Genomic DNA, 24,711 nt, shown 5'->3' with positions numbered 1-24,711 from the left:
TTAGTCAGGTTCTCTAGAACTGTGGTTCTACAGGCAGCCTACAATTCCTTGCTCACTGCCTTTGGGCATGGCACATGACTGGCTTTGGTCAACAGAACATGGATGGAGGTCGACAGTGCAGTTCTGGACTTAGGCCTAGCATGCTTCCACTTGCTCTCTTGTTACGTCTGTCATCACTGTGGTAAGACACACCTTGGGTAGCCAGAAAGACACACACTAAGCAGAGACCTAGCTTACCTGTAGAGCCATCCTGCCAAGATTAGCAAGTCCCAGCCAACTCAGAGATGTGTAAGAAATAAATGCTTCTTCACTGCTTTCTGTGGTAGTCTGCTGCATAAAAAGCCCATTGAAATAAAAATGTTAATGAATAAAAACAACAAACAAAAACACCACACAGCTTATGGAAATTTCGAGCCAAGCTGAAAAGGGCTTATCTGGGTATTCACCAATTTGGTCATGGAAAGTTCCCATAACAAACTTTACCTCTTTATATCTCCTATGCCAGTGCCTATCCCTGAATAAAGAAGCTGTCTCCCAAAATGAATTACATACTGTTGCCTCTGTCTGGTACACTATACCTCAAATTTTACTGTCCTAGACCTGTCACCCAATTTTCCTACCCTATTTTCAGTCCTTCCCTTTGCAGAGAGCCTGTCGTGCACACAGTCCCCAGAACAAGTGGCTCAAATCCCACCCCATGGCTGATTGGACCAGAAAGACACCGCAGACCCAAGGCCAACAGGAATGTGAACCAAGACTGCAAATTACATGAATGGAGATGGGGGCAGAGGACGGGAAATGGAGGGTCCTTGTTCCCCTGAAACAGCTGTGCTTTCCTTGATGGCATTCCATTCTCCATTGTTACTTGAGTGAGTTTGGTTTTTGAAACCAAGAAAGCCTAAACTAGAGTGGAAAGGCTTAACCACTGCTATGTCAAACACTCATTTATGCATTGTGTGGTTTTTCAGTTATCTATTGGTGCTAGTCTAACCAGATAAGAAAGCTCAGCCTACGATTTTGTGACAGATGTTTTATTTATAGGGTCTTAAGATCTATGCATATACATGACACAGACATTATATATATAGTACACTTCCCATGATAAGTTATAACACCGCTCACAGAAAGTCCTCAATTCATTACATAATGCATATGCTCAAATGTACACCTGGGAGAACAGGGCCAACAGCTGTTTGTTTTTTTCTTGGGGGTTTAAGTAACTTCTGGATGTATTTCAATTAATACTGATCATTTAATGTTCAAAAAGCTTTGATAAACAAATTAAGAGTAAAATTAATTGAAGTATTTATAATACAATTTGTTACACAGTATTTCCAATATGTAATGAAGATGATGCACAACACTTGAAAGGAAGAAAAAAGGAAAAAAAAAATCTATGGCACCCACAAGTAAAAAGGCTTTATTCATTCTTGGAAAGCTGCAATTCAGTTATTTATATAAATATTTACACACTTTAGTAAACACAAAAGTTCTACATGTAATGCAGCATTTTATGGGGTGACAGGACCCTTTCACATCTCAAAAATAAATGTTAAGTGTCCATATAGTGTTCCATTTGCACAAAGCTGATTTTTCTGATCATCATTCCATTCATTATTCCAATCATGAACAATCAGTCTCTCCGCCTCCCCCTCCACCCATACATTTAGAAGACGAATAATTCTGGTTTCACTCATCAGATATTCCATTATCTAAGCAATAGCACTTTGCCTCCTTGGTCTAAGCCTCCTGCTGCTTCAAGAGAGTGTATCCCCCACTCAGTGTCCAGTTAGGTAGTCCTGTGTAGAATCTGAAGCAAAGGAGTCTGCGTCTTCATTGTCAGAGTCATCGCTGCTGTCGTCGGCTGCCGGCTCTCCTGTGAGGGCTATGCGAGCATAATCATCTGTGTCTATTGATTTGCAAAAGTGGATGGCATATTTCAGTTTTTCCTCTAACACCTGTTTACAGGAATACCTGGGCAACTTCAGCAAAAAGAAACATGTGTACGATTCAGGAAGGAAGTGGTCAGGAGGGTTGTATTTATCCAGAACCTGTTGATAAAAAATGTTAAACTGTCAGAAACTAATGTAAAATAAGGATGGGTGAAACTGTAAATCTATTTTATGATGTTCATTAGACTCTGGACACTTAAAGTATCACCATATTTTTGACTAAGAATAATGAAATATCAGCAAACACCTAATCTGACAATTTAGAAAAAAGAAGTAACTCATTAATTCATAAGACTTGCAGTAAAAAATTGCAATTGGTTTCTGTGATGATTAGTTTTTACTAATCGGTACTACAACAAGGGTCCAATGGCTTCATCCATCACTTCTTGGCCACCCAGCTGGAGCAGGCCTGGTCGGGGTGTGGGGGTACAGCCAGCTGGGTGCAGGGTGGAGGTGATGGCTCTGTCCAGTGTCCTGCCCACACAGGGAGCCCTCCATGTGCCCACCAGTCCACTTCTGTCACTACGAGTCAGCATTCTAGGAAGTCAGTAAAAACTGTATACAAAAATGAGGAATCACCTGCCTTTTGGAAGAAAAACTATACCTGCTCTCAGATGTCTTCCTGAAGGATGAATGCTTTTCCTAATCCTGGCCAGAGACTCAGGTCAGGCTGCACTGGGATAAGAGCCCATCCGACAAGCATGCCAGGGAAGGGGGACACAGCCACCCAACTCCACTCCTTTGGAGGAAGCTCTCCCTGCCCCAAAGTATTCCCCTCAGGAAAATCACCACTGGGTACATCAGGAGCAAAAGGGGCAGGGAAAGGGGAGTATGTCATGTAATTCTCTGTCTGTCAGGGAAACAGCCTGTTTCTGACCATTGGGCAGAACTTGGTGAAGATCAGAGTCAAATTCCTCTGAGTAAAAATCTAATGAGGTTTCTGATTTTTCTGGGTAACCAGCCCTTAGTTATTCATCTAATTTAAACAGTGAAGAAAACAGATGGTTTCTATATGTGTGTGCAAAATCTAGAATGTGCTGACATTTAATAGCATATTCTGGAGATGGTCAAATAATTTTTTTTTGAGTAAGTAGTGGTTTCCAAGAAAAATAAATGGACCAACCCTATAATTATAAAGCTTTGAGCTATCGAGTCAAAGAAGTTGGGTTGTTTTCATTTTGTCTCAATGAAGAAAGAAAACAATATAGCAGGAAAGATACTTTCAATGTACTCCAGGACACTGCACCACCCTCTCCACCTGTGGACAAAGAAAGGTCACCAAAAGCTGGACCCAGAACTTGGATACAGGCCCTGTGCGGATGTGCCCAGAGGACAGCTCAGGAAGGAGCCGTACCTGGACCACAAAATCTCTGCCCCGGAAGTCGGCGATGGTCCTGGGGAGCCTGGTCCGGCCCCACACGAAGCGGAGGAAGAGGGAGCGCTCTGTGTTGGAGAAGGACTCCATCACCTCCCAGAACCACTGCATCAGGGGTGCCGAAGGCTCGATCCCCTTATATGTTGCACCGATTTAAGAGATGCAGAGGATATCTGGGCTGCCACATACCTATGGAAGAACATTTATCAAATTCATCAAACTGTCAAACCTCTTCATTTTCAGCTCAAGACCTATACTCGTTGTTTCCACCGAGGCCTTTTTGGGGAGTGGTAGTGCCTGAGAGTGCCTGAGAGGACTGGCAAGATGAAAGCCTTCCTGTTAGCCTGGCTTGGGCCTGGGTGTCTTGGATGGAAGAGCACTTGATGCTGCAGGGTGGGGTGTGGTGGGGTGGGAGTCACAAGAGGGAGAGGAAGGGAACACACATGCACCTTAAGCATGTGTTTACTTCACTTGGCATGCATGGACCTATTCTAGATTTCCAAATGCAAGATGAAATCAACCAGTGACACTGTGATACAGCTGACCGCTATACCAGGGGTAGATGGCAGAACCAGAGCAGCACCATATGGGGGGTGAGTGTACCATGGTTTCCAGTTCGTATCCAGTAAACAGGGAAAGGAGGGGGACAGGCACGACTCTGGCCATTCCTTCCCGAACTGCAGCCACCTGCTCATCGAATTCATGGAGTCTGAAAGAAAAAGCTCACTTTACATTTCCATCTAGGATGATGTGGTTTTTCTCCTGCTCACACCAGGCCCCCTGTACAGCACTGTGGCCGTCGGGCTGGCAAGGGTGGGGAAGAATGCTGCAGAGGAGGGCTGAGCATGCTCCACAGACCTGGCATGACAGTGCTGCTGACAGAGCGCAGGTCATCTGCATTGGCAGATGTGACGTAACCTTAAGGAGCCACCTGCAGATGTCATGGTCTAGGAAACAACCCTCAGTACTCACTGGAGGTCAGGAGAGAGCCCAGCAACAGACAGTGCAGAGTCAAAGAAGGTACAAGAGCATCCTGCCCACCCCGTGCTCCCTGGAGAGAAGAACACTCCGTGGAACAGATGCTGAGTTCCTGCCTTTCCTTACTGAGTGACAGTGCCCAGTTGGAGAACAGCACACCACACAACCCCCGAAGGGACCGTACCCACCAGAAACCAGCAGACGAAGCTCACCAAACACTGTGCAAGGTGCTTCTGGAAGATAAAGCCCCTCTGCCCTCAAAATGCACACTGTGTGGCTGCCTGCCTGCCTGCCAGCTGTCACGCTGCCCAGGCACCTGTGTGTGGGGGGGTGGACCTGCTAACTGGACACCTGTGTGTCGGGTGGACGTGATGCTCAGTGCCGAGGGCCTGCTCGTGGTCGACTTGCTGAGGTCACTCTGTGTTGAGAACTCAGCCATGCGTGGGCTGCAACAGAACCAAGCCTCAGCCCTGGCTTCTGGGAGGGCCACACTCCACCAAGGGAGGCAGACGTGTCAATACAATCCCACATCAAGTGACTGGGCAACAACACCCAGAGCACAGAGAGGCAGGCAGAGTGCTGGGGCCAGGAACTCTGACTAGTGTAGTTAGGCCTACCTCAGTATCCTACTTAGTATCAAGGATTTCTTACTAGAATAATACTCTGACCCTGATCACATCACAAAATAAGCTGCAGTGACTACAAATCAGCAATATTTGGAGCCCAATCCATTAACATTTTATTGTCTATGACACGTCTGATAAAATGTACATGGCCACATAAAACACTTTTAATTTCTTGGGCTGTTTTTGCTATTTCTGAAGTCCAAACAACTGAGGAAGACAGACCACCAACCTATAGTTGATTGCCAGGCGGACATACTCCGCCCGGTTGTCCAGTGTGATGTGGGCGTGCTTGGCACTCAGCTGCACATCCTGGCCGCCCGCACTTGGCACCGTGAAGGGCAACCCCATGGCCTCGAACTCCTCTGCAGCAGCCTCGTTGTCGCGGATGTACATGAGCCCAGGGATAAAATCCTTATCGACCTTTTAAGGAGAAACATTGGGTACCTGCTCCCGTATCGGACTCTTGTGTCACACACAGCAGGCTCGGAGATGTGTGTGAGGAGGCTGCAAGCGCCCCACTCCTGCTACACAAAAAGCAGCAGCAAGAAAGTACTTCACCCGAGGGGCTGAGGACAGAATCCAAAATTCAAGGGAGTTTCTTAAAATTAACTGCTGAGAAGGCAGCAGCAACAAACCCCTCCCTACAGAGGAGGCCCCACCTGGCCGCGTTCAGAGACCAGGTCTGCATCACTGCTCTGGGGACAAGCTGCCGCCCAGCCACCCACAAGCTCAGCTGCTCCAAGGGGAAAGCTGGGATTTTCTTATCTGACAAGAATGTGCACCTGGAAGCATCTGCACGTTGTAAAGTAGCACAAAACACATCATCTACCCAGTTCCAGAAACAAGCTGGCCTACTGCCAGCCGACGAACTTTGGTGCTCACAAAGCGGTCTGCATCCTAGGCGTCCCCCAGGAGCGTCAGCCCCACTGAATCCTGGGCCCCGCCCAGACTGCACATCTTGGCCAGGCTCAGGACCCCCTCTCACTGCACGTCATATCAGGGGTCGAGGTTGTTGTATTCCCACTCGTGTTCCCCAAGCAAGACCCTTGCTTTACCCCCTTCTGCCCTCCAAAGAGGCACACAGGCTACACTGGTAGGTACCTCACTGAGGTCAGCGATGGTGAGGCTCATCCCAGCCAGCTGCTTCCACACAGGCTCAGCAAGGTTGAGGCTCAGTGGGCTCCCGGTTCGGATGGCAATGCCCAGCAACACGCCTGATCATGCAAAACATAAAGTTGCCGAAGATGTGAAATCAATGACAAAACATCTTCTTTCTGGTCTCACTCAGAAACACAGTGGAGAATTAGCTCTACAGTGAGGTGTGTGCCTTTTAAATGTCACCCAAGCCATAGATGTTTCATCTTTCCTTAGAACATTCTGTCCTACATAAAGTCAGAGGAATCAGGTATTTTGAACTCTATTTCACAGACAGCCGCCTATTATCTCTTTGTGCTCCTCTAGGCCAAGTTTCTAACATTAGCAAAGTGTATCCCAAGGTAGAAACTCCTCATACTCTTCCCACCAACAGGGGTAAGCTGTAGAGAGGCCAATTACAGCTTTGAATGCAAAGCCAACAGCTTCCCTAAGACAGCAGGTGCTGTGCTGCGTAGCAGTGAGCAACCCCTGCCCCAGACCTGGAGAGGTGCAAGTGCAGGTGGAAACCCTCACCAGAATCCACGGGCAAGGAGGAGAGTGGCTGGAAGACCACCAAGAACCCTCGTCCCTGCCACCTCCTCAGAGGCAATATCCTGGGTTTCAGATAGATTGAAGATACAGAAAAAATGCATTTCAGACCTCTGACTGCAAAAGACCTTCCGAGGTCTGGCCTTGGGCATCTCTCTGCAGCTACCCCACACAACATCCAACAGCTCACCCACATCAAACCCTGAGATGCTACGTGCAACCTGGGTTTGAAAGTCAACAACACACACGTTGCTAATTTCTAGAATTTTGGTGAAGCAGACAATAAAAGCTAGAAATCATTTTTGATGGAGAGAGTCTCAAAAACTAAAAGCAAATATACAAGTATCTACTGTCACAAGCAAGGCAAAAAGCAGATTCTGGACCGAGATAAAGGCAGATGTGAAACCTCGCCAGTGCAGCAGTGGGAGGGCGCCTACCCAGGAAGCGGAACATGTTGGTGTGCACTGGCGCCCTGGCGGCTGGGTTGAACAGGTAGCAGTCGCGGTTGGCCCCCGACTCATCCCTCCCGTTGGGTGTCACAATTAGCAGAGGAGTGAGCCCGTTCTGAAGCTCTTCACAGATCTCTGCTATGGACTCACTGTAGCCACCACCACAGTCGTCCACAGATTCACCTTGAGAGAAAAGGAGAGTCAGCAACCCACAGCTCTTGGGATGGTCCTAGGGGGAAGCATGCTGGGCTTTTCGGCTCTCTCTCCTAACCTGAGCATTCACTAGCACTGGAGCAGTTTAGCTCCCCCTACGCATTAACTTTGCCTGGGTTGACTGTGGGCTTGCAGGCTCTCAGTATCTTTGGGATTCATAGGTTCTTGAGCACACAGAGCAAGTCCTCACCTACAAACTTCACTTTCCAGACGCGGTGGGGGAGGAGGAGGCTGTCTGCACTAAACGAGCTCATTTTAGCGCACATCTGCCCAAAGACAGACTTTGTGCCATCAGGGCCAGCCAGCCCGCCTTTACTCCTTGAACGTTTTACCTAAAAGGAGAAAGAAAGAAAGTTGCAGCAAAGACAGCTCACAGTGAGACTTACCATAGATGTGAGGCGGGTAACCACAAGTGTGCCTACACAAGACACCAAGCCCTGCCGCCCCACACCCAGCCTCTCAATCCTCTGCTTCTTCTATGTATACCTGGGGGAGCTACATGCTTTCTCTGAGCCTGGATTCTAGCCTGAGCTGGAACTCACTCTGCCAGAGTTGTGGGAGACCCTCACGTTGTTTGTTGGGTGTGGACAGCTCCCACTTGAGGAGCTGTTAGAATGGTGGATGCAGCACTCATGTATGCGGTACCACCACCACCACTTCAGAGGGACATGAAAAGCATCCAACAAAATAACAGAAGCAGCACCAAAGGAAACCGCCCATGGAAACTATAAAGAAATTTTATAAATGACCTTTGCATCTCATTCTTTTGGCACTCATTCTAACATTTTCTCTGTCTGTATCAAAGTCCTTTATTGTTCATTGTTTTGGTCATGCCCACTGAGGAGAGCTTTCCTCTACTCTGGAAAACAGCCAGTCGCCTAGCTCCTTTCTCAGAGTGGTTTCCAAAGCACCCAGTGTCAACTCGTTTTCTTCCTCTACTATACAGGGCCTTCAGGGGCCCTCCTGCCACTCCTGGGGGTGAGCACGGGGACAGGAGCTGAGAGACAGTGCTGTGCACACATGGGCCCACTGCATCCTGGAGCTACTACCAGGGTCAAGTATGTGGACGGGAAGCCCCCTGTGCAGTGCTGGGTTCAGGGCTCTCACTCTCAGCATCAGAGGCCTCGGTGCCTGATCCTTCCTCCCTCCCTCAGCACTTCACTCCCTTCGGTCCACGCAGCCCCCTCAGAACGGGTGGTTTCTAAACGAGTAATAACCAACCAAATTGACCTCTTCCACGGGGAGTGGCAGCTGTGGTGTGGGTGACTGCACCTGTAACCTGACGTGTCCCACCACTGCTGGGACCACCATGGAACACATCCCCAAGCCTCCAGAAGCAGCCCTCGAACAAACCGTGACTGCTCATGAGATACATGTGCAGGCCTCTGAGGCCGGACCTGAGCACTCCCTCCTCACCGGGCTGATGATATTCCATCCATAATGTCCAGTCTCCCCCAAATACAACCACTTTTCATGCCCATGTCTCTCATCCTAAACTAAGGTATTCACACACATCAAATGAAGACCTTCAAGGCCCTTAAATCAATGCTGATGCTGTAAATTACAGTTTGTAGCCCACGCTATGCTTCAAAATCAACTGTGAAGCTTAGTCTGAAATTATGTCAAAAGGAAAAGTAAAAGGAAAAACGATCATTAAGAATGTACTTCTATACTGAATCTTCAGCTAAAGTCTCATCTTTAACTTTTTAGTTCTAGGTTGAGTTTAAACAGCTAATTGTCTTACAGCACAAATTACTGTAACACTTAAATGTGTAAGAATAGAGACAACAATATACAGTGATAGTTTCCTGTTGAGTGAACTTGGCTATGTGCTACCCTCTCTGGTAAATGTTCACAAATGTTATTCCATTTAACCTTGGCAGCAACTCATTAAGGTATATATTATTCTCAGAAGAGACTGAGCTATGGAAGTGAAAGAGAGAACACTTCTGTCTCCGTCTCTGTTGACAACATATCTAACCAGGAGGGGTGTGACACCTTGAGTCAACGAGCTGAGGCCACCAGACATGCAGAGCCGATCATTCAGACACCACCTAGCACCACACCCTGCATCCAAGACTGCATGCTTTTAAAAACATCCCTAACACAGAACTGTTTGCCATTTACCTATTTTGCTCTCTCACTCAAGCACTGAACATTTTTGTGATGCTGGGTGCTGTGCTGGGGATACGAATAGGAGACAGGCACGCAGCACACAGGGGGTGACTTCTCAGATGTGAGACAAGAGAAAGACCCACATGGACCCAGCCTTGGTCCCAGGTAGTCAGGCTGTGACTGCCTGGATGATTACCTGATGGTCCCAAGCCCCTAGACCAGCAGCCAGGCTGAGAATGCTGGTCCCACTGAGGAACTCTGGCATAAGCTTCAGGGAGGGTCCTATGACCCAGTAATGCTCAACAGTCTGCACTGGACGATTCGGAAGCCACCAGCTTTCCTTCTTACAACTTTTCCTTTCTAGGACCTAATAAGGCACAGCGAATCAGAACGATCATCCAAGGGGGGGAATAAAAGCTTTTTCATGTACCTAATTAAATGATCCATTTAGCAGTAACTGCTCTGACGTCAGCGAAGGGAAAGATGCCCACGGCCACGTCCATTAATGTGGTCACATGGGCTGTCCGACAAAGGACGAGAGTTTGATGTCTTACTTCAAAATGCCCCCAAGTACAATTCTGGAAAAGCTCTAGTCATATAACCAAATCATGTGTGAATACAAATGGTAGAGAAACAAAAAATTATTTCTTCCCAGCTCTCTGTTTCCATTCCAATCTCATATGCACATTAAATGTCAAGTGCCTCACAATGCTGTAACCATCGTCAGGGTTTTCGTTTTTAATTAATGTTGTAACCGTGGCTTATTTACACCTGAAGAGTGTAAATTCAGAGACGGTGTACTTTTTGGTTCTCTGAGGACTGCAATGATGCTGCTGCAGTAATTCTTGCCTATCAGCTTGGCACGCACCGCTGGCCCTGGCCAGCCAGGCTCCTCGGCACTCCCCTGGAGCACTGAGGGAGCCACGAGATGCAGCTCAGCACGGCCCTGCCTAGGTCAGGGAAAAGAGCAGTGGCACTCGAGTCCCAACTAGAGGAATCTGACAAAACAAATTAGGACACCCCCCCAAGAAGAGCAAGCAGCTGCTCCCCACACCCCACCCTGACATGCTATCTCCTGGCCTGGAGAGGGCTTACGAGGCCTCTAATGATGTAGGTTACAAAGACTGTGATGCCGTTTTGATTACAACTAACATATATACATACCCCAAATGTAACAGTATTAGATATTGCATTGTGGCAGAAAGATGGATGGCTTTTATTTTCCCCTTTTTGCTTATCTGTATATGTACTTCTGGGTAATATAAAACAAATTTTAGTTACTTCTGTTGGAAAGGAAAAAATTTTAATTCCTACCAAGAAGCCTAAGCATCACAGGATGTCACCCCCAGGACGACAACGTCCAAGGAGTTAGGCTGCTCACGTTCTGGCTTCCTGGGGCTGTGGGCACATGGAGCCCAGAGAACATGCGTCTTAGAGCTGTCCAGCTCAGAAGAACCCCTCTATGTTACCTGGATCCGGTTCAGCTCTACGACAGGACCGTGTTGACGATCTCGCACCATAGTGGCTTGTACTACTTTTCGGAAAGCTGCCTCCTAAAACACGTCAAACGGACAAAATTTAGAATCTGACACAGAAAGCATCAACTATAAAGAAATTACATGTAGTTTTGTTGAGAATCTCCTGTTCCCGGGAAGTCACATTTCATCAACTGCATTTCATTAGACAGCTGCAAACTTGATTTTCTGTCGTGGGATTATGAGGAGTGGCCTGGCAATGACAGGAAGACAGACCTAAATGCCACAGCACCGGCCAGCGGGGGGACCATGAAGTGCGCTGGGTGGAGGTGTGGTCCTTTGTGCCTGATCCCTGGTGTACAGGGTGGTGTTTGCTGTTTGCCGGTACTTGGCTGGGAGGGGCCATACCTGCCCAGGCCATTGAGGAGAGGGTGCAAGAGAATGGAGAGGGAGAGGGCATCTTTTTCAGCCATCCCACTCTGCTCCATGCAGCAGGTGAGCACTAAGCACTTGCACACCCCCAGGCCCTGGCCTGGGCTCTAAGCATACACTAGGGAACAATGCCTTCCCCGCTATTTAAAACACATGATGTGCTTCTAGGTGGAATGTCTTGATAGAAGGTACAAAGCACAAAGCCTGCAGCAGGTGGGGAAGAGAGATGTGGAGAGGAAAACGTATGCATGTCTTGGAGGTGAGCATGCACCCAACTGAAGAAATCCAGAATGCGCAGGGCACAGACCACAAGGAAAAGATGTGGGGGGCAGATCCCAAGCTTGGGAAAGCAATGGAGAATTAGGTTTGGCCTAAGAGTGCCTGAAGCCAGAAAGAAGGGACCAGCTGTGCTCATGTGAGCCGGTGCCCATCCTGTGCTGGAGCATGGGTCTGCAGAGGGTGTCAGAGCATGGCAGGGCATGTTGGAGAATGTCAGAGTGTTGGGGCATGTCAGAGTATATCAGAGAGCAGGCACTCTGAGTGGGCAAGGGCAGTGGCAGCTATGGTAATGGAAGAAGATGGAGATTCAAGAGCCACTTAAAGGAGATAGACTCAGTAGGAGTCCCAGGTCCCTATCTTGAACCAAGTGGATAATCACGTGAAATGGGGTTGGCTAGGAGAGCATATGTTGGCTGGGGTCATGGTGGGCCACTGTCCCAGCCTGGGAGAGATCTGGGGCCACCGTGGGCCCTTCTCTCTGCCTGAGGCTGCAGACACCCAGGAGAACTGGGGGCAGATACAAGGTAGGCTCCCTATTCCAGGAGTGTTAGAGGAAATCCAGAACAGAGCTGAAACGCACGCCAGAAAGTAAGGGGAGGAACTGATCAGCCTGAGGAGAAGACTGGAGGTAGGAGGAGGCCCAAGAGGGTCCAGCAGCTGATTAAAGTGTTTCTGGATGGAATGGGGGGGAGTATCACATTCCTAGAGAGAAAGTGCCTGTGTCCTGTGCCCACCGGTCACTTGTATGAGGGCATTCATCACTGGACACAGAGACCAGCTTGGGCTGGCTGCAGGGAAGACACTCGCAGGCTGAAAAGACTCAAGAGCACCTGGCTCCAGTTTCACCAAGATATCTTCACCCTGGCAAGAGCCGTTTTTGTGGTGAGGTTCAGGAGGAAACCAGATTGCAGTGGGCTAGGGAGTGGAGAAATGGAGAGTAAAAATGGCCAAGAAATTTTCTACAAAGGGAGGAAGAAGAGGGCTCCAGTGCTGGGGAGAGAGGGATCTGGGGTGAGAAGGAGCCCCCACGGTCTGTGCTGGAACAGCACACAGACACCATGGCTCCCTCTTCAGGCACACCTCAGGTGGGAGGACGTCCCAGGAGGCTCCTGCTCCTGGGGCCCTCAATGCCCTGCCTGGATCTGGGGAGAGAGCTGGCTGAAGGCTCCAGGGAGGACACTGCAGTGGGGATCTGGCTGTTGAGGTTCCAGGTTTCAAGAAAAGAAAAGCAGAAGGGGATTTTTTAGGTTCCTTTTCAGGTTGCTGGTCTAGAGCATCACAGAAGGAATGCTTATGCAAATTTAAAGCAGACACCCTGCAAGGAAGAGACTACATTTGGCTGGAGATCCCCAAAGGACAGGCGTCTTGGGAACCTGCGCCTATGCCCAAGCTAGACAACATGCAGAGGCAGTGGCAGGGAGACAAGCTCACCGCCCAAATGCCTTCTTGGGGAGGGTTGTGCAGTGCGGACCATAGGCTAGAAACACAGCTGAGCAGAGGCAAACCCGAAGATCCCAGTGACAGCACTGGAGAAAAGTTAGCGATCTGTCTTTACAGGATGATGTGACAGAGGAAAACATTACAATCACAGCCATCTAAAAGACAGAAGAGTATAACAGAGCACATTCCTCTCTGTGTAGCCTTCCAGACCTGCCTACGTGCTCTATATGACAGCAGGAGAGTCAATTCTCAAAAATAGGCAGGCAGTGAAGAGATACAAACATCAAATACTTCCACCGGTCAGCTTTTCTTCACACACAGTTGTGGACCCGCTAGCTGGCCTGGCTGGCAGCTGTGGACAGACTTCAGCTGGATGCTCAGCACCCTGCACCCGTGCAAGCCTGAGGTGGGGAACCTCACAGGGGCCCCCATACCGTCCTGCCACACCCCTGCCCTGCACCCCAACTTCACCCTGTTCCTGCTTGTCTCACCTGGTGGTTGCTTCTCCTCCACTACATAACCCTTCCCGCTGGAATCGCTGCCCAGCCCAGCCCTCCTGGAATGCTACTTTTGGGCTCTGAATGCCTCCCGGCAATAACTTAGCCTCCTGCCTCCTCACCTCCACCAAGTACACCCACTTTCCAAACAGGTCCAGCAATGCCTGTTTGGAACAGAGAGGTCAACACACATCCCTTGCACCCTAGGGTGACACTGAGACTCCCATCTCCTAACAGCTTCCTCCAGAAGCCCTTGGACACTGCCCTTGCATCCCTCCCTCCTCAAAGCCACCTTCCCACAGTGGGCTCTCACAGTTCTGTGACTCTCTACCACCAGCACGACCACTGTGCCTCCAGCTGCCCCTACCACACCCTTGGCTGCCCACGCTCTCCAGGCTGACGGCCCTGCCCTCTGCTGCCCCCACTTCAGCCCCATCCTTCATGCTCTCGGCACACAGCCCGCACACAGTCTGTGGTGAGATGCAGCCATGCCTTTCACTTTTCTCTTCTCCCCACTGACGGGAAATTTTACCCGCCCCCAATTTTTTCCTACTTCCCACCATCTGAGATGATCTTCCCATTAGGTACAATATTTATCACTGTGCACTTGCCCCTCTTGCCACAATAAGAAAATAAAGTGCCATGGCAATCTTGTCCAGAGGAACCTGTTCCAGTGGAGTACAAACAAAGCCAACACCAAAAGAAAACCTGTTTGGACAGGGCTCCAAAACATATAAATTTCATTATATCATTAAGACAATGCCATAATCCTTGCTAACAAAATATTTCCTTTTCAAGATTAGAGGAGTCTTCATCCCACCTCTACACTTTCTCCCTACATAAATACTCCCTCTACCGTAGAATAATGGAGCCTCTTTTGACTGTCTTGTCAAGTTGTTTGCCAGAAACTTGATGACTCCTGGTACTGGGAAACCTCTAACTCCTGCATCATTTCTAGAAAGCCCTAATTATTAAAAACTTCAATGGGCCAAAATCTGACTGCTGACATTCAGACACCCTCATCCACAATTCTGTTCACCGTCTGTCCCTCTACTAGGAATCCTACAGTCCCCGTCCCTCACTTCTACCTAAGAAGCTGTGACATTTGGCTCCGCTCCTGGACCATCTTCCTTCCCTGCCCGCAGAGACCTGCCCACGTGCCTCACCAGGCGAACAGGAACGGTGGCAGGAACAGCAGCTCAGCTTTGCGACTCGCTTTTGGGGGTGGGAAGCAGCGAGTACAAGGGAAAATGCCGACCCACACTATTACTCTTCAGTATAACCTCCCAGAGGAAAGGGATTTTGTCTGCTTTGCTCACTGATAAACTACAGGTGCCCAGAACAGTACCTGGACCACAGTAAGCATTTGCTGAATGAACTGTATTCTATTATCTTCCCAGTTTTGGGATTTTTGTCATATTAAAATTGACCAGTTTCATTCACAGCTAAGAATACTGCAAGAATACCTTTCCCTGCGATATCAGGATTCCTCGTAGTGTGTCGAAGCCCACGGAAGGTCCGAGTCCAGTTTCATCAAGATAGCCCTCCAGGTCAAACATGGGGATGCAGGGACAGAAGAGCTCTGAGATGTGATGCAGCAGCAGCAGTCGATTCCGCAGTGCGATTATTGGAATTTCCTGCAGGTGATTGTACTCCATGGGGACCTGGGGAAGTGAAACAGTGCTAAGTCAACGTAGGTGTCAGATGAACAGATAAACCACAGTTTGTAAACCGATTCTGAAAATATTTTTTTTCAAAACCTGAGGAATGTTCCAATTTGAGTTTGGTTTGAGAAAATACACTATGGAGCTTCTAAAATAATATTCTGGCCTGTTTGCCAGACTCCTTGGAGAATGCTAAAAGAACAGCTTACAGAAATATATTTACTAAGGAATATGCACTATCAGAACAGTTAGTGTAGTCTATACAATTTAGATTAGAAGGTGGACACACTGATATTACACAGATTGTTGGCTGGCATGAATGTTTAAGATTCTTTAAAGCATTGTTTATTAACACTATGAGCCCCAATTATTTTTGGTGGAACACCTCTATAAATACACAGTGGAAGAAAGAAGTGTGTACGTGATTATACATGCACAATTCAATACTGAGATGGTAACTTTGCTCACCCAGAGGTCTCCTGCCCCCGAGCCAATCACACCGACCTGAGCAGGTAGTTTCCCGGTGCTGGCAGGCTTGCTGGTTGACCAGGCGAGGGTATGCGCTGAGCCGCAGGCTACACGGTTGACCTTCTTACCCTGAAGGGCAGCAACCAGCCGAGGCCTCTGGATGGCGTTTGTTGTTCCATCTCCAAGCTGTCCCTCATCATTGTCACCCCACGTGTAAACTTCACCTAAATGAAGGAAATTTAGAACATGAATGTGATGGCAAAAGCTCAGTACACTAGGACCAATGAATGCCTAACTGCAGTCTTACCATCACAAACAATTGTCATCATTCACTCCCCTTCAACCAGGAGATGGCGAGCAACTGTCTGAATGTCAACATCACACAAGACCTAGAAGTGGCCCACTCTAACCAGAGCACTCAAAGAGGTGAGAGCACTTGCCAGGGTTCTCAACAGCCCTGCAGGACAAGACCTCTTTTCAGCAAGTGGCACTAGACTCTGGTCTTAGAAATCCAACAGTGTTAGCTCACAGGGCTGAAGCACATGGCCGCAGTAATTCTTAAATAGAAAAAACAATATTAAAACAGATGGTAATGTTCTTAAAAACCCAAAGTGTGCTTACATGTTAAATGGAGGATAAAAAGTTAGTTTTAAGCTCAACTAAACTGATGTTTATAAAGGAACATGTAGTTCTTCCTAAATTTATTTATATCCTAAACAATGCCTGTGCATCAGTGAGAATCACCGCATTTTTAAATGTGCCATGCTGGGTCCCAAACACAAAACGCCACTGTTAGAACATCCTAAGGCTCCAATCACCCAGTGTCTGCCACAGAAACAAGGCTCATGTCTCTGGAGACATGACCAGCCTTGCCAAATGCAGGAGTCCTTCATGCAGCCTGTCACCACCGCTCTGTACCTGTGATGCCTGGACTGTCCAGGCAGAAAGGCTGCATCCTAGCTCTTCCTGTCCTGAACTGTTCATCCTTAAAGCCATAGTGGGCAGGGAGAGGGCTGGAGCGCAAGGGAGTGAGAAGGGCAGCCCTGGAGCTGCAGCCGGCGAGAGTGAGGAAGGCTTTCGACGCTGGGGGCCCAATGAAGGAGCCAGATCCTGGAGGGATTAGGAATCGTGTGGCAGAGAGGACAAAGATGATGGGGAGGAGATGGCTGCAGACAGGAGGAGTGACCAGGTCACTACATTAGGGACAATGGGGTCCACGTTTCTTACAGAAAGAGAAAGGAGTCACAACAAATGTGGAGAGAGACAACAAGAACGAAGCCTCTGGCACTGACCTGGAACTAGAGGACTGCTGTGAATCATGGTTTTCAATCTACTTCTATGATACAGAAATAAATGTAGATGTAAACTTGAGTATTGTTCACAAAAATGGCCCCTGCTCTGTCCACAAAAGGACCTGGAGCAGTGACACCCCAACAGCAATGAGCACAACCAGCACCCAGATCTTGTCTTCTCACTACCATCCTCCTCTGAAGACATCAGTGCTCCTCAGGGAAAGGGACTGTAGAAGATGAGCCTGGAACATCACGTTGTGCTAGAAAGCAAGGAAGTGCTCAGAGAATGACAGAGACATGTCAAATGGAAACAAAGCCAGTCACACAATAGGGAAAAATTGTGCATCAAAATAAATAATAAAAAAAACTATATGTAACCCATTGACTAACTTAGGAAACCATGAGTCCCATACAAATATAAACAAATCAAGTGAAAAAATCAAAAGTTCAATGAGAAGGATATTTAAAGTTTCAGAATGCCCTCCTATCCCTACAAAATACTTACTGATTACAAGAGGAAAGAGAATGTTTATGGTGGAGAAGCCTAGCAGACACCACCTTAATCAAGTGATGGACACATTACATCATTAGTGATGGGATGACGAGAATCTGTGTGTCCCCTGACAGGATGAATTAAAAACCAAGATACACAACCAGCATCTCATGCAGGAACAGAAGACAAACACAAACTGAGTGATGCTCAACAATATAACTGGCCTGTAATCTTCAAAAGTGTCAAGGTCAAAAAAACCCAGGAAAGACTGAGGCTGTTCCAGCTAGAATGAGAGGGGACACATGAGAGTGATATGTGGCCTTCTGCCTTCCTTCTCTGCTTTCAAGGGTCCATATAATTACATTGGGCCTGCCTGATGATTCAGGATAATCTCCATATCTTAAAGTCAACTGTTAGCAACCTTAATTTCATCCACAAGCCCCCTTCTGACTGTGTCAGAGTCCAAGACATCCCCAGGTTTTGATCATGGCTAGGTGGACTCAAGAGGTCTCAGTATACAGTTGTACTTATAAGTTACGATTATTAAAGCGAAAGAAGACAGCTAAATCAGCAAAGGGAAAAGGTGCATGGAGTGATGTCCAGGTTAAAACCAGGCACCAATTCGGAGTCCTCTATGAGTGGAGTCACACAAAACACACTCAATTTATCCAGCACTGAATTGTGACAGCATGTTTGAAGTTGTCTACCAGGATAGCTCATGAGCAACTGTGTGCAGTTTATCTGGAGCTATTCAACTAGGCATCCTCTACCTGGCACGTACCAATGTTCCCAATTCCCAGCAGGAAAGCAAGTGTTCAACACAGACCACATTGTTTGTACAAACAGTTTAGCACAGTGAGCTCTGTTTATTGGTTAGGAAGTGGTGGTGGAACTCCCTAAAGTCCAAGTTCCCAGACACCAGCCAAGGGCCAGCCTTGCAAGATCATTCTAAGGACAGCAGACTCAGGCCTGTTATGTTGGCTCTTTTCTGTACAGCCATGTAACGTAACATAACCATCGGTGTAATACCAGAGAGTGAAGATAGTGGGAGCCAAAATCCTGTCTACCACAGACAGATTCTCAGAATAAATTATAAATGCCCCCTCACTTTTATTTATTTTTTTGCCTTCTAATAATTTTTTTTCATTTTTTAAACTTCACTTATCAAAAAGTTAAAAAAACAATGAAAAACCATTTCAAACAAAACCAAAACAAAGGAATAAGAAACACAAATAACCTAAAATAACTACATTCCTTGCAACGTTCCTACCATACACCAAAAAAAATTAACAAACTATAACCAAAGGAATAAGACAAAGAAATAATCTAAAATAACTACATTGCTTCCATCATGTTCCTACCATGCCCCCCAAAAATTAAACCATAGTCGTTCCTGAGCATTCCTATAACATTAAGAATACCCTCCATAACTTATCTGTTCTTATTAGATTATCGCCCCCCCTCCCATTCACTATTTGTTGTCTATCCGAGGTCCCCTACATTCTACAATATAAAACATTCATTTTACATTTTTCACAGAGTTCACATTAGTGGTAACATACAATATCTCTCTTTTTGTGCCTGGCATATTTCACTCAGCCTTATGTCTTCAAAGTTCATCTATGTTGTCACATGTTTCATGATCTTGTTCCTTCTTACTGCTGCGTAGTATTCCGTTGTGTGTATATACCACATTTTATTTATCCACTGATCCGTTGAAGGATATTTGGATTGTTGCCATCTCTTGGCTATTGTTAATAATGCTGCTATGGACATCGGTGCGCAAATATCTGTTCCTGTCACTGAATTCAGATCGTCTGGGTATATACCAAGAAGCGCACTTGCTGGATCGAAGGGTAACTCTATATTTAGTTTTCTAAGGAACCACCCAACTGTCTTCCAGAGTGGCTGTACCATTATACAGTCCCACCAACAATGAACAATGAGTTCACTGGAACAATGAGTTCCAATTTCTCCACATCCTCTCTAGAATTTGTAGTTTCCTCTTTGTTTAATGGCAGCCATTCTAATTCCTAAAAGCTAGTGAAAATGACAATTATTTTCATGTGTTTTTTGGCCATTTGTATTTCCTCTTCAGAGAAATGCCTTTCCATTTCTTTTGCCCATTTTATAACTGGGCTGTTTGTCTATTCTCGTTGTTATAGGATTCTTTATAAATGCAAGATATCAGTACTTTGTCAGATACATGGTCTCCAAATATTTTTTCCCATAGAGTTTGCTGCCTCTTCACCTTTCTGACAAATTCCTTTGAGGTACAGAACTATTAAGTTTGAGGAGTTTCCATTTATCTATTTTTTCTTTTGTTGCTTGTACTTTGGGTGTAAGGTCATAGAAGCAACCTCATAATACAAGGTCCTGAAGATGTTTCCCTACATTATCTTCTAGGAGTTTTATGGTACTGTCTCTTATATTGAGGTCTTTAATCCACTTTGAGTTAATTTTTGTGTAGGGTGTGAGGTAAGGGTCCTGTTTCATTCTTCTGAACATGGATATCTAGCTCTCCAAGCCCTGTCTGTTGAAGAGACTGTTATGTCCCAGTTCAGCGGTTTGGGGGGAGGGGTGGCTCATCAAAGATCAGTTGGCCATAGATCTGGGGGTCTATCTTCAAACTCTCAATTCGATTCCATTGATCAATATGTTTATGTTTGTGCAGTACCATGCTATTTTGACTACTGTGGCTTTACAATAGCTTCAAAGTCAGTGAGTGTAAGTTCTCCTGCTTTGTTTTTCTTTTTTAGAATGTTTTTAGCAATTCGAGGCATCTTTCCCTTCCAAATAAATTTGATAACTAGCTTTTCCAAGTCTGCAAATTAGGCTGCTGGAATTCTGATTGGAATTGCACTGAATCTGTAGATGAGTTTGGGTAGAACTGACATCTTAATGACATTTAGTCTTCCTATCCATGAACATGCAATACTTTTCCATCTTTTTAGGTCCCCTTATATTTCTTTTAGTAAAGTTATATAGTTTTCTATGTATAGGTCTTTTACATCCTTGGTTAAGTTTACTCCCAGGTACCTGATTTTTTTGGCTGCTATTGAGAATACAATCTTTTTCTTAAGTTTCTCTTCAGTTAGGTCATTTCTGGTGTATAGGAACATTACTTACTTATGTGCATTAATCTTGTATCCTGCTACTTTGCTAAATTTGCCTATTAGCTTAAGTAGCTACATCGTCGATTTCTCATGGTTTTCCAGATACAAGATCATATCATCTGCAAATAATGACCGTTTTACTTCTTTCTTTCCAATTTGGATGCCTTTTATTTCTTTGTCTTGCAGGTTTGCTCTGGCTAGCACTTCTAGTGCAATGTTGAATAACAGTGATGACAGCGGGCATCCTTGTCTTAGTCCCGATCTTAGAGGGAAAGCTTTCAGTCTCTCGCCATCGTGTACTATGCTGGCTGTGGGTTTTTCACATATGCCCTTTATCATATTGAGGAAGTTTCCTTCAACTCGTATCTTTTGAAGTGTTTTTATCAAAAACGGGTGCTGGATTTTGTCAAATGCTTTTTCAGCATCTATTGAGATAATCATTTGATTTTTCCCTTTTGATTTGTTAATGTGTTGTACTACAGATTGATTTTCTCCTGTTGAACCATCCTTGCACGCCTGGAATGAACCCCACTTCATCATGGTGTATGATTTTTTTAACATGTCCTTGGATTCGATTTGCAAGTATTTTGTTGAGAATTTTTGCTTCTATATTCATGAGACAGATTAGCCTGTAGTTTTCTTTTCTTGTAGCATCTTTAGCTGGTGTTGGTATTAGATTGATGTTAGCTTCATAAAATGAGTTAGGTAGTGTTCCATTTTCTTCAATTTTTTGGAAGCATTTAAGTAAGATCGGTGTCAGTTCTTTTTGGAAAGTTTGGTAGAACTCCCCTGTGAATCCATCTGGCCCTGGGCATTTATTTGTGGGGTGCTTTTTGATGACTGATTGGCTCTCTTTGCTTGTGATTGGCTTGTTGAGGTCTTCTATTTCTTCTCTGGTCAGTCTAGGTTATTCATGTGTTTCCAGGAAATTATTCATTTCCTCTACATTATCTAGTTTGTTGGCATACAGTTGTTCATAGTAACTTCTTATAATTTTTTTAATTTCTTCAGGATCCACAGTAATGTTGCCTCTTTCATTTATTATTTTGTTTATTTGGGTCATCTCTCTTTTTGATTTTGTTAGTCTACCTAGGGGCTTGTCAACCTTGATCTTCACAAAGAAACAACTTTTGGTTTTATTTATTCTATTGTTTTTTGTTCTCTATGACATTTATTTCTGCTTTAATTCTTGTTACTTTTTTTCTTCTACTTGGTTTAGTTTGCTGTGCATTTTCTAGCTTCTTCAGTTGTTCCATTAGTTCTCTGATTTAGCTCTTTCTTCCTTTTTAATGCATTCATTTAGAGCTATAAATTTCCCCTCAATACTGCCTTCGCTGCATCCCGCAAGTTTTGATACAAAACTTATATGCATTAATCTTATATCCTTATATGCTCTCGTTTTCATTTGTCCCTAAATATTTAGCAATTTCTCTGGCTATTTCTTCCTTAACCCACTGATTGTTTAGGAGTGTGTTGGTAACTGCCAACATTTGTGAATGTTCTAAATCTTTGATAGTTATTGACTTCTAAATGTATTCCATTGTGTTCAGAGAATGTGCTTTGAATAATTTCAATTTTTTAAAATTCATTGAGGCTTGTTTTATGTCCCAGCATATGATCTATTCTGGAGAAAGTTCTGTGAGCACTAGAGAAGAATGTGTATCCTGGTGATCTGGGATGTAATGCTCTATATATGTCTATTAATTCAAATTCATTTATCACATTGTTTATGTCCTTAATTTCCTTACTGGTCCTCTGTCTGATCTATCTATAAGAGAGTGAGGTACTGAAGTCTCCCACAATTATTGTGGAAACATCTATTACTTCCTTCAATTTTGCCAATGTTTGTCTCATGTACTTTGGTGCACCATGATTGGGTGCATAGACATTTATGATTGTTATTTCCTTACTGAATTGTCCCTTTTATTAGTATGTAGTGACATTCTTTTTCTCTTATGACAGCCTTGCATTCAAAGTCTATTTTATCTGAGATTAATATTGCTACTCCTGCTTTCTTTTGGCTGTAGTTTGCATGGAATATTTTTTTCCATCCTTCACTTTCAATTTCTTTGTGTGTCTGGATCTAAGATGAGTCTCTTGTAAGCAACATATTGATGGTTCATATTTTTCAATCCATTTTGGCAATCTGTATCTTTTAATTGGGGAGTTTAAACCATTCACATTCAATGTTATTACTGTGAAGGCAGTTCTTGAATCAGCCATCGTATCCTTTGGATTTTGTTGGATAAATTTTTCCCCCATCTTTATTTTCTTTAATCTACCCTTACTAAAACTCTTTGGTTCTGAGTCCTTCTCCAGAACTGTTTTTTTTCTGTGCCGGTAGGGCTCCCTTCAGCATTTCTTGCAGGGCAGGTCTCTTGTTAGCAAACTCTCTCAGCATTTGTTTGTCTATGAATATTTTAAGCTCTCCGTGAAATATGAAGTAGAGCTTTGCAGGGTAAAGAATTATTCGTTGGCAATTTTTTCTTTCTGAGTTTCAAATATGTCATACCACTGCCTTCTTGCCTCCATGGTGGCTGCTGAGTAGTCACTACTTAGTCTTACACTGTTTCCCTTGTATGTGGTGAATCGTTTCTCTCTTGCTGCTTTCAGAACTTCCTCCTTTTCTTCAACATTTGACACTCTGATCAGAATATGTCTTGGAGTAGGTTTATTTGGATTTATTCTGTTTGGAATTTGTTGGGCATCTATGATTTGCATATTTATGTCATTTAGAGGGGTTTGGAAGTTTTCCCCAACAATGTCTTTGAATACTCTTCCTAGTCCTTTACCCTTCTCTTTCCCTTCTGGACACCTATGATTCTTATATTTATATGCTTCATGTTGTCCATCATATCCTGAGATCAATTTCCAATTTTTCTATGTTTTTCTCAATTCGTTCTTTTGTGCTTTCACTCTCCAAAACATTTTCTTCAAGTTCCTTTACTAGTTCTTCAACTTCATCTAATCTGCTGTGTTTCCAGAATTTCTGTAATTTGATAAACAGTTTCTTTTATTTGTATAAGCTCCTCTATTTTTTTTTATTTACTCTTGCAAATTCTTCTCTGCGCTCTTCTAGGGTCTTCTTGATGTCCTTTATATCCTGTGCCATGGTATTGGTGTTTGTGATTACTTCTTTGATTAATTGCACCAAGTGCTGTGTCTCCTCTGGTTTTTTGATATGGGCGTTTAGGTTATCTGAATCTTCTGGTTTCTTCATATGCTTTAAAATTTTCTGTTGTTTTTGGCCCCTTGACATTTGCTTATCTTGAAAGGGTTATTTTAGGATATGCAGACTTACTTGAACACTTATCTATAATTTGTCAGAGCTACAGCTTGGTGGCGTGCACTTTCCCTGACCTATCAGCAGATAGCGCTCCTGAGCCACCTCTTACCCTCAAGCCAGTTCTCCCCAACTTTGTGCAGTTAGTCAGTGCCAATTTTCCCTGTGCAGTTGGGACTGCTAGCCTGAGGGTGGGGGTTGTGCCCTGTGCAGTTAGGTAGGGAAGATGGCTTAAAGACCCAGTACTCCCAGCCGTTCCTGGGGCTGTGGCTGGAATACCCTGGGGTTGTAGCAGGCTTCCAACTCCTCAGCTCAGATTCCCCTCAGTCCCTCTCTACCGTGGGCCCACAAGTCCCTGAGACTGGTGTACGGCTATTGGTACTTTCATGCAGGACCCCTGCCTCTAGGCTGTGCACTCCGCGGGCTTCCACAGAGGAGGACTGCGTGCTGTCTCAGGCAAGCGGAATTCTAAGGGAAGCTCTTGGCCGTGGTGCCGTGAAGGGGCATCTCCCAGCCTGCTGAAAAGATGGCTATATGGGACATGGTAATTTCCCACTTCCTTAGTCCTCCACCTGATGCAGTGGCCCATTCCTGGCTTGGGGGTTGCTAGCTGTGGGTGTGGGAAGGGCTATCACCCACACCAGATGCTGATGTGGTGCCCAGAGCATGGAAGGCACTCCCCACTATGCTCGACTGTGGTTCTTGCTGCCCGCTCTTGCAGCCCCTTTCTGGGTTTTTAAACTAACCCGCCTCCAAACTCTGTCCCTAGGTTTCTCCCCACCGTGGAGCAGCTCAGCTGCTGTTTCCCCAGCAGCCTTCAACACTCACATGATTCCGAATGCACTCTCAGTTTCTCTAAGCGCACAGTCCTGTGAATGTAG

General features: G+C 45.5%; 1 protein-coding gene across 1 annotated transcript in view; it reads right to left on the bottom strand.

Moving 5' to 3' along the window:
• Positions 1-1,393: 1,393 nt before the first annotated feature.
• The window catches only part of HERC2 (HECT and RLD domain containing E3 ubiquitin protein ligase 2), a 299,399-nt gene continuing 276,081 nt past the window's right edge, over positions 1,394-24,711 (bottom strand). The window contains exons 84-93 of the mRNA XM_037832807.1: positions 15,683-15,870; positions 14,981-15,178; positions 10,861-10,944; positions 7,467-7,608; positions 7,052-7,246; positions 6,033-6,145; positions 5,161-5,351; positions 3,931-4,036; positions 3,307-3,516; positions 1,394-2,051 (exon numbers count right to left, since the gene is read on the bottom strand). Of these exons, the coding sequence (XP_037688735.1) occupies positions 3,481-3,516; positions 3,931-4,036; positions 5,161-5,351; positions 6,033-6,145; positions 7,052-7,246; positions 7,467-7,608; positions 10,861-10,944; positions 14,981-15,178; positions 15,683-15,870 (1,253 nt within the window). The 3' untranslated portion in view covers positions 1,394-2,051; positions 3,307-3,480. The remainder of the gene's footprint in view (positions 2,052-3,306; positions 3,517-3,930; positions 4,037-5,160; positions 5,352-6,032; positions 6,146-7,051; positions 7,247-7,466; positions 7,609-10,860; positions 10,945-14,980; positions 15,179-15,682; positions 15,871-24,711) is intronic.

Source organism: Choloepus didactylus, chromosome 4 (genome assembly GCF_015220235.1).
Source record: "Choloepus didactylus isolate mChoDid1 chromosome 4, mChoDid1.pri, whole genome shotgun sequence".
NCBI lineage: Eukaryota > Metazoa > Chordata > Mammalia > Pilosa > Megalonychidae > Choloepus > Choloepus didactylus.
The sequence above is the reverse complement of the archived record's forward strand: the minus strand, read 5'-3'. Positions and strand labels throughout refer to the sequence as shown.